Raw genomic sequence first — 10,244 nt, 5'->3', positions numbered from 1 at the left:
CAAGATTGTGTTAACTATATAGATCTGTTGTTTGCAAGTGAAATTGTTTTACTGTTTGTTGTTTGCTTTATTGTGGTTTATTTATTGCCACAAATCTGATCCCATAAAATTTGCACAAATTTAATCAGAAGCAAAACATTTTCAAACTACAGATTTTTTTCACAGGATGACAAAAAGTTGTTAAAAGTCAACCTTTTTTGCCTTTAGTGGTGTTTTCTATTCAAAATACTTGCTTCATGTTTAGTTACAGCTGTACTTTTGGATGAATGATTATTTTGGACCAGAGATGTTTGCCTCCTACTTTTTCGATTTTATTTTAAAATCAGGTTAAACATTAATAATATTGACTGGATTTTTTAGAAATTATGGTCATAAATGAGCAAAGGCAATAGAATAAAGAGTCAATATTGTCAGTGCAATAAGATTAAGAATTAAAACAGCTATAAAACATATTTAAAAAGCTAGTAACAAAAAATAACTAAAGGTAATGACTAAGCTATGAAATTACAATCAGAATAATATACTGTATGATGACTATAGACGCAGACTAATTTTTACCGTTTTGTTAAAGAAAGAAAAACTCACAAAGGTCACTGAAATAACTTTTTTATATTTTAGAACTAAAAATCAACTAATGAAATTCAGTAATTGCTTCTGAATTTTGGATCAATTAAAATACAAACTAATGAAACTGATAATGGTATCCCTGAAAAGACTGATTACAGGACTGAAGACAGCTGTTATGCTGATTACAGGACATACCTTAGTTTAGCATGACCCTGTGGACAAATTAGTTTCAGTCTGCCTGTTTAAAGGGTGACAGGTAGTCACAGTGCTGTTTGGTATCATGGTGTGTAACACACTGAACATGAAGCACAGAAAGATAAGGACAGAGTTGTCTCAGGAGCTTAGAAAGAACCATCATGTTAAAGATAAAGACTATAGGACCGTCTACAAGCAGCTGGATGTTCCTGAGACTACAGAGGTCCACAGGACTGGAGACAACCTCCCTGGACGTGGCTGCAGGAGGACAACTGATGACAAACTGAAGAGACAGATAATAAGAATGGAAACCAAAGAGCTCAGAACAACTTCCAAAGACATTAGAGGTGAACTCTAAGGTCAAAGGTCATCAGTGTCAGATCGAACCATCAATCACTGTTTGAGACAAAGTGGACGGAATGGAAGACAACTGAGGAGGACACCAAATCAGAAAAAAGCCAGACTGGAATCTGTCCAAAGCCACAAAGCTTCTGGGAGAACGTCCTTTGGACAGATGAGACAAAACTGGAGCTTTTTGACAACAAGTCCCATCAGCTCTGTGTTCAAAGACCCAGAACTGAAACATATGTAGAACAGAACCCTGTACCTACAGAGGAACATGGAGGAGGCTCGGTTCTGTTCTGGTTCTGCTCTGCTGCATCTGACACCGGGGGTCCTGAATCTGATCAGGGTCCAATGAAATCTCAAGACTATCAAGGTGTTCTGGATCTAAATGTGCTGCTCAGAGTCAGAAAGCTTGGACTCAGTCTCAGGTCATGGATAATGACCCAAAACCAACATTTGGACCGTTCTGCAGTGGCCTTCTGAGCCCTGATCTAAATCCTGCTGAACATCTGTGGAAGGAGCTGAAACATCTGGAGGAGGAACCCTTCAGACCTGACACAGCTGGAGCAGTTTGTTCATAAGGAGTGGGACAAAATACCTGCAATGACTGATTTCAACAGGAAAATTTGGCCTTATTATTACTTTTTTCAGTTTTGAGTTATTTTGATGATCTTTGTAGATTTTGCTTTCTTTAATGAAAGGGTACAAACAAATCTGTCTGTGTCTATAGCTGCCTGTAGTTGTGCAAGTGTGTGTGACCATTGTAGCTATTAAAAAGAAAAACATGACATTGTAAGAATGAGCACATGTAATACTCTTGGTATTTCTATGTCAGTATTACGTATAGACTATATGTACTATACTGTAGTGAAATAACAAAAATATAGCTTAATATGTAATTAAACAGTATTTTTTTATTGTTCTACTTTACAAAGTTTATAGCCATCATCAATCTCTACTTTGCTTTTTACATACAGAACTGTTATATGCTGTTATTATTGTTATGCTGTTCTCAACTACTATTTTTGTATGTAAACAATCCACTGTTGTAAATAAAGATTTGTATAAATAAAGATTTAAAAAAAAAGGTCGAGGAAATTTGGTTTGCCACCGTTATCTAATCACAGCTCGTACTTTTTGATCGACATCTCTGTCCTCCAATCAGATTCCTTCTTGTGCGCATACCGCCAGACACTTGTTTTTTAGCTCGTTGTTGGAGTTTGTTTCGACAAATCGTGCAGTTCTCAAATCGTAAGTATTTATAGTTGTGCTTTTTATTGTTCCCAGTTTTACCACTTTACTTTATACTTGTCTATAATTGCAGCTATATGTTTACAGTTGAAATAGACATTAATTTAGCAGCTAGTGCGACTTAATGCAGTAGCGAAAGGCTAAACGTTAGCTTCTCCGTGGCTTGGAAGCGAGCTTCGCTTTCGATTTGTAAAGTGTTCTGTTGTTTAAACTGTTTAGGGTGTAGACAAACTTCTAGTTTTAGGCTTAATAAAAAAACAAACGTGTAATGTTAATAAACCGCATGTTAGCCTTTCGATGTTTTCTCGAGAAGCGCTTTCTCTTTCCGGATACTGACGTTGATTCGCCATTTGCGCTCCGTGTGCTCTCTGTGTGTTGTATCTTGCAGAGAAGTGCGCTGGAGCGACGATGGTGAAGATTTTCATCGGGAATCTCTCTCCGAACACCGAGAAAGATGAAATCGAGGTTCTGTTCGCGAAGTACGGCACGGTGACAGAATGTGCCAAGTACAAGAACTACGCGTTTGTCCACATGGAGGACCGGAAGTGCGCCACCAAGGCCATCCGCGAGCTCCATCTCCACAAGCTGGACGGCCGGCCGATCAACGTGGAGCCCAGCAGAGGCAGGAACCAGGGTCCCGTGAAGCTCCATATAGCCAACGTTGAACGGGGCTTTGACACTGAGCTGCGGGAGCTGTTTGAGGAGTACGGGGAAGTCATGGAGTGCGTAATTATTAAGAACTTTGCCTTCGTGCACATGTCCAATTATGATGAGGCCATGGATGCTCTGCAGGGTCTGGACAACACTGAGTTCAAGGGTGAGTTTCATGCTGCGGTCTGTCTCGGATGCTACTTCTGTGTGAGGCGTTAAAGCAGTGTCTCACAGGGCTGGGACTGTTGGGGACTAGTTGGTGAACATTTGTGAGGGAAATCTCCAAAATGGGTCAAAACGTTTGCAGTGGCGGAGGCTACCAGTCGTGTCGCTTCAGATTTAAACCCGTTAAGACCAAAAAACTCTCTCCAAATAGTCGCAGAGTCCTCGCTGGCACCTTGGTCCCGTCTCAGAGCTGCATTTTGATTCCAACACAGGAGCTGAAACATCTGAGGTTTATAAAAGTGAAACCAGTGATGAGTAGTAATAATTATAATAAAACTCTGTCCTCATTTTGAAAGTGTACTGAGATAGAAGCTCACTTTGGGTCACGAAGCAACAAGTAATCTCCAGTAATCAAATTAAATATAGGCAAAAGATTGGTACCATAGTTTTTGCCATAAATAATATAACTAGGACAACACATAGCACATTATATCAAAAGTTCATTGTCATTAGAATGTTAGTGAGCGCAATATCCGTATAGCAAAGGACTGCAATAAACCATAGGCCATTATATTTCTAGTGCCACTCATTGATTCATGTTCTGCATGCAAATAATAATTTTGATAAATCTGACAGACTTTCACTGGCCTTGATGCCCACACCTGGTTTAGATGATAGTGATCACAGGAAAGATATTGTGGAGTGAGGAGAAATGTGAGTTTATCAAAGTTGGTATTGTCATTGCAAAAACCTAATGACAATATCACACATAGTCATGTGTTTGTTGTTTGTTTTTTATATCGTGCAGCCCTAAACACAGCTGCTGAAGCTGTTTGTATTGTTATTATTCTCTAGTTTAAAATCGGTCATTTCGGGTTACAAGCCTCTGCCACTCTTTGTGGGTCAGAAGCTGTAAAGTTTGGGGACCATCAGATTTAATCTAAACATGGGGCGGCTGACAAGTCGGGTAGGATGTAGACAACAGAATAATGTGCATGCCCTAGAAAACGATATGTCAAGCTGTGACTTTCAAAATGTGGCCACATTCATTGGTCGTGAACACTCAGACTGTAGTGAGACCACAGCTGGAAAGTGGCCCATTTTCTTCCATTTTTAAGTCCCCAACTAGTCTCCAACAGTCGCAGCCTATTGAGATGCTGCCTTTTACATCTGAGGGCCAACAGCTGTTTTTCTTTTTCTTAGGAAAGCACATTCATGTTCAGGTGTCAAAAAGCAAACCAAGAGGGGGTCCTGAGGAGGAGGAGGAGGAGGAATATCCACCTCCGCCAGGTGGTAGAACCTATTATCCTCCTCCCTATCCCGCGCCACGACCAGAGCCCCCCTACAGAGGTCGCATGTCTGCTTTCCCCCCGACCCTTCCTCCTCCCCCTCTGCCACCACCCCCTCCCCTGAGACGACCGCCTTACCTTAACCGTGGCTACGGGGACAGAGATCCCTACGGTGTGGTGGATTACTACGAGAAATACCGAGCCCGTCCTTACAGTGCCGCGAGCTACGATGACAGGCGTTCCATCCCCCCGCCCCCGCCTCCCCCCTCGGCTCTGGTTAGGGCACGACTTGGAGCGGGCTCTCTTGATCCGTACGAGCGTCGGCCTCTCCCGCCTCCCCCATCGTACGGGGTCAGGGACCGGAGCCCCGTCAGAAGAGTCCTGCTTCCCCCTGCCCCCTCGGCTGGTAACGGGTACTTCGAGCGCTCTCGGCTGTCACCAGTGTCCAGGGCTCCGGTGTACCCGCCTCCCCGTTCCAGGGATGGGTATCCCGAGAGGGCGCCGCCCCCACCACCGCCACCGCCGCCACCATCTCGCTATACAGGATATTAGACAGCAAGGTGAGAACAGCGAATCTTTCATAACGTCAAATCACATAAACTATTTTTTAAAAATGTTCTAAAAATACTCAGATGTGTGAAACACGGTGAGGCCTGAATAGGTGAGGTGTGATATAATCACGTCTTTTATCGCTAAGTGTTGGAGCGCTCTGCTTCAGCCATCAAATCAAAATACAACCTGTGGGCGTTGCTGCTACAATCCACAAATGTTGCTGTGTTGAAATCAAACCAATCTTGCGCGAATCCCGAGTAAAACGCGCTCCTTGACATGTGTGGTGTGCTCTCTTTCCAGGTTTAAAATATGACAAGATCGTCGTCGTCGTCTGCTGACACACGTGGCGCTTTACACCCATCACATCTATGGCGGATTGCGTTGCGTTCGCCTGAGACTTACTGGAAGATTTTGCCCCGTGCCTAAAAAAAACAAACAAAACGATTCCACCTCTACAATTCTCCTGGGGTGTTCATGAGTTTTCTTCTCCTTTAGCTTGTTTCACTGTTGACTCTTAAAATGTTTTGCAGACCAGGTGTTGAGAATATTTCAGTGTGCAGCAGTAGCTGTTTAGAGCCAAATATTACACACTCTAATGGGAAATCATTTCAAACAGCTGGCCTCTGAAAAACCGATAGATTTCCGTAGAAAGGGATTTTATTTGAATCAAATTATGTAGTCTTACCAAGTAAAACTGTTTGCGGCTCAGCCTGTTGATTTAGAAAAGGCTGATTACCTTCAGTAAAATCAGTTTAGGAGTGCTTTAATATAAAACTTGGTGTGGGAGCGTGGACAGTCTTCTTTAGGATTTGCGACACTTGTTTGCTTGACCCCAAAAGTTCCAGTGTGATTTTGTTTAGTTTTTTTTTACCCCCACGTTGTGTTTAACTTACTTTCTTGCGAAAGTAGAATCAATCGTTTCGTTCTGTATGGGTTTTATTTACTTTCCGATTTTCCAAAGTGCTTTTTATTTAAAGGCTTTTAATAAACAAATGAAACCAAAAACTGGACATTTTAAATGTGGAATCTTTCCTCTTCGCGATGTTTAAATTAAAAAAAAAAATAATGATAATAACTGGGCTGACGGTCACTGTTTGGCGGAAGAGATGCGTTCAGGCGTTTCATTCTTACCACCGACGGCTCTCTGCTTCACTCACGATTTGTTTTCTTACCTTTCAATGAGACACTTCACTGTGCAAAAGTCTGCGTTCAAGTTGAGCCACATATTTGAACTTGATCAGTGAGTTTTCTAAGAAGAATTCAACTGGTCTTCCAGTTCCTGCTGCTGAAAACTGGACCCACAGCATGATCCTGCCACCACCATGCTTTGAATGGTATCGGGCAGGTGATGACAGAGACAAAATTCAGAACTGAGGCCGAACTTTTCAGATCAAAGTGTCTTGTTCCTCACAGTCTGAGACTTCTTCAAGAGGGTTTCAGGTGTTTGAGGAGAGGCTTCTGTTGAGCCACTCTGATTGGTGGAGGCCTCCAGGTTCAACTTGGTCCCATCTTCACACAGAATCTCTGAGGCTCAGTCAGAGTGATCGTCAGATTCTTGGTCGCCTCGCTCATGAAGTTCCTTCTCCCTCATCTGCTCGGTGTGGCTGGGCGACATTTAAACTGTAGCATCAGGCTACAACATATACATTTCAAAAGGTGAAGGGTTTGAACTATTAAACACTCGTTAAGACCAGAACCATAACCCAGTGACTCCTGACTTTAGGGTCAGGACCCACAGAGGGCTGTGAAACACCAAAGGAGGGGTCTTGAGAGGATTTCCAGAAATAACTGATAGCTAATGACATGTTTTTATTCATTGTTATAAAATCTAAAGGCTGAAGTTGTAAATGAATGAAAATCTAATGATTAATCAGGCTGTTCGTGCTGTCATCATATCCTTCATTTTGAGTTGGAAACAATGAGTTTCTGTCTCTGTTACTTTGTGAGTCAGAAGCTGAAAGGTTTGAGAATCTCCTCCTGAACCAGTCGGAGGTCAGATGGGGGGAGAATCGGACTCCTCCTGTTACGACTTGAAGCAAAGCAAACCTCAGCCGCCTCAGTCTCATGAGATTACCCTCCCATTTTCATCGGAGCTCTCAGGACAGAAAAGGAAGCGGCTTGTAGCGAGCCGGTCGGCCTCTTTGGATCAGCCTTTTGACATCCGTGCTTTAAAAATCCTGCTTCTTGAGACATTCCAAGTGTTTCCTCTTAAAAACAATTACCTGAACTTTACAATGTCCTTCAGTTCTGTAGACTTGATGCTTAAAATACTATTTTAATTAGTGTCTCTTTATCTCTTTACAGTTTGTTTGTATGTAGCCACCTCAGAGGTCTTGAAGTGTTGTGTTCTTAGTATCTGTGCTCTTTGTAGGTTGTTAAACTAGAAACAGGAGGTGCCGGCTGCTGGTAAGTCATCAAGAGAAGACCTCCATGAGAAGGAATCAGGTAGATGATGGGTAAACTCTGCATCTTAACAGCTCTTTTCACAATTATTAACATGGAATAATTTCTGCAGCACTTCTTTTAAAGTTTGGTCTTTAAATCTCCCCAGTTTTGGGGCGTCACTGACTCTGTTTCTGCTCACAGGCTGGTCTTCCCACTGCAGTGAATTTAAAGATTTATGAGCTGAGAGGAGAACAAATCGTCTCACTGTCCTCCATTTTGAGGTAAAGCAGTGTGATATAAGATCCATTTTATTTGTATAACGCCTGGAATTTGGCTGAAGAGTGTTTTATTTTTCCCAACAGGAGTTGTCGCCCTCCAGCAGTTCGATCTGCTGGCTGACGAGCTGGGAGCAGATTTCCAAAACCTCAGAGAAACCTGGGCTGTTTGTTCTGCCCGGTTGAAGAAAGATGGAGGCTGTGGAAAGAGAAGCTAAAGGAAAGGTTTAGCACAAGGTGTTTACATTTAACTTAAAAGAACATCAAACAGAAGAGTATTCTGTAATCAGCCTCCTGGTCAGGCATTAGCAGATCTGAATCGCAATCACTACTGTGATGAAATTACCAAATGCTTTATTTGTTCCAACCAGACCAGAACATACCTGTACTTCAAGTATATAAGTACTTTACCTGTCTGCTTCCTCTAACCAGAGCTCTGCTACCAGTGTCTGTAGTAAATTTTACTTAGACTAAAACTTGGAGAGAAGCTATAAACTGGTGGAGGATACAGCAAAAATATACAACTTATGTAAAATAAGTTACAATTTCCTTACAATTTTTACAATGATTTTAATTTTCACAGGTTATTAAACATCAAAACTCTTTTCTTATCTAAAAAAATATAGCCATAAAATATAACTGTTTAAAATAGAGCATTTACGATAAAGTTTTGATTTCAACAGTGGTTTTAACAGTATGGGGTTATAAGTGTTACAGACATTAATATCAGCTGTGAGTGTTTTCTGTGCACACCTGTCAGTACACTACAAGTCTGTCCCACCAACATTAATAAAGTTAGATTATATCTCCAAGGTGTGTCTCACTAGATTCTGGACTAAAAAAGTGCAAAACCTGAGTAAACTGATAGTTCTGCATAATTACTCATGTTTCTGGAAGGTATAGCTGTGTAATTGATCACTTTATCACAGATACTATGTTTGATTTGTGGGCTGTTTTTGGCAGTAGATGCATACATGATGGACAAGACTAAACTAAAGACTAAAACTGAAAAGATCCCATTTTCTGTGACTTATGAACTAATATGGTGTACTGATGTAACACAATGCCACGTACTTTGATAATAATAACAATGGATGACAAAACATTGGAGGACTTCTCTGAGTTTAGGTTATTGATGATATTGATGGTCTGATGTCATTCAGACAGTATAAGCTCTCCCAGGTTGCTGCTCTTTGCTTTTTCCCAAATGGCCACAAATCAAACCATTCCAGGCTTTCTCCACTTCAATGATCTGAACTTTTCAGCTTTTTCTAACTTTCTTAAAGATATTTTGTTGGGGCATTTTTTTAATGGCACTTACATGTTTGTTTTTTGATATTTGCAATTAAAAACATTTTATTTTATGTCTTGCGTGTCATTTTTTGTCATTCTAAAAGGTTACCATTGTTATTTTGCATAAAAATTGCTGACTGTTTGTTGGTACAGTTTTTTTTCACACTTTGACATGAAATCAGGATAAACTTTTCCCGTTTTAGGTCAATTAGGATTTTCTAAATTATTTCTATTTGCTAAATGCCAGAATTATGTGAGAGAGAGAGAATGTTTTTAAGGCAATTTTTATTGCTTTCTTCAAAGTCAAAAGTTTAAATACACTAAGACTACTGCCTTTAAACGATTTGGGACATTTGATGTCATGTCTTTGGAAGATTCTGAGTTAATTAGAGACACACCTGTGGTTGTAATTTAAGGCACACCTGAAACACACGGCTTCCTTGTGTAACATCATGGGAAAGTCGAAAGAAATCAGCCAAGATATCAAGTAGAGAAATGTGGGCTTGCACAAGTCTGGTTTATCTTTGGGTGCAATTTCCAGATGCCTGAAGGAGCCTCGTTTATTTCTACAAACAATTATACTCCATTACAAACAAGAATGTCCAGCTACATACCGCTCAGGAAGGAGACAGGTTTTGTGTCCCAGAGATGAACGTGCTTTGGTCGGAAATGTGCAAATCAACCCAAGAACAAAATGAGGGGGTCTCATTTATAAAACAAAACGGGGCCTGAATCTTGCGTACGTCACTTTCCACGCAAAGTTTGTGATCTACAAAACACAAACTTTATAGGAAAATTTGTGGTACTTCACACGAACCCATGTGTACCATATACTCTTGTTTTGGAGACAGGGGAAACTGGAGACAGACGGTGAAGTGGAGAATTGAAGCCACACTGCATCATGATTCCTCTCATATTTAATTTCACTCCATAATCAAACTTTAATCTTAGATCAACTTTATCATAAGCTTACAAAACAGTATTATTTATGGTTCTGCTAGTGAGCCATAAAGACCTTTCAAATAAAAAAGGCCTTTAAGCCAACTTCAATCTTAAATAAAAGTTTATGCAACATTTCAAAGTTTTCTCCCCGTCACATTCCTCTCCCTGGATGATCATCAGGTTGTGTACCACAGATAAACACACAAGGGGACAGTGACTACCTCACAGGCGCTGCCTCTAAACCCCCAGAGCGCAGAAGAGGCGCACTTTAATACTGCTCACAGCTGTGTGCGCTCAACTGTGAGGAGCTCCATCGGCCTCATAAAGATGGCGG

The 10,244-nt window shown here is 41.0% G+C and overlaps 1 protein-coding gene across 4 annotated transcripts; it reads left to right on the top strand.

The window, feature by feature from the left end:
- The first annotated feature begins 2,238 nt into the window (after nucleotides 1-2,238).
- LOC108250045 (RNA-binding protein 4B-like) lies at nucleotides 2,239-8,767 on the top strand. 4 transcript variants are annotated; one of them, XM_037976697.1, is made up of 6 exons: nucleotides 2,239-2,358; nucleotides 2,747-3,175; nucleotides 4,378-5,023; nucleotides 7,387-7,460; nucleotides 7,602-7,681; nucleotides 7,763-8,767. In XM_037976697.1, exons 2-3 carry the CDS (start codon nucleotides 2,767-2,769, stop codon nucleotides 5,013-5,015), a joined length of 1,047 nt encoding a protein of 348 aa, XP_037832625.1. In that variant the 5' UTR covers nucleotides 2,239-2,358; nucleotides 2,747-2,766; the 3' UTR covers nucleotides 5,016-5,023; nucleotides 7,387-7,460; nucleotides 7,602-7,681; nucleotides 7,763-8,767. The 4 variants fall into 4 exon arrangements, with proteins under 4 accessions (XP_037832625.1, XP_037832624.1, XP_037832623.1 ...); XM_037976696.1 differs by having other exon boundaries at nucleotides 5,316-7,460; XM_037976695.1 differs by having other exon boundaries at nucleotides 7,387-7,681.
- The last annotated feature ends 1,477 nt before the right edge of the window (nucleotides 8,768-10,244 follow it).

Source organism: Kryptolebias marmoratus, linkage group LG7, assembly GCF_001649575.2.
Source record: "Kryptolebias marmoratus isolate JLee-2015 linkage group LG7, ASM164957v2, whole genome shotgun sequence".
In the NCBI taxonomy this organism is placed as follows: domain Eukaryota; kingdom Metazoa; phylum Chordata; class Actinopteri; order Cyprinodontiformes; family Rivulidae; genus Kryptolebias; species Kryptolebias marmoratus.
This window is presented reverse-complemented; position numbering and strand designations above follow the sequence as displayed.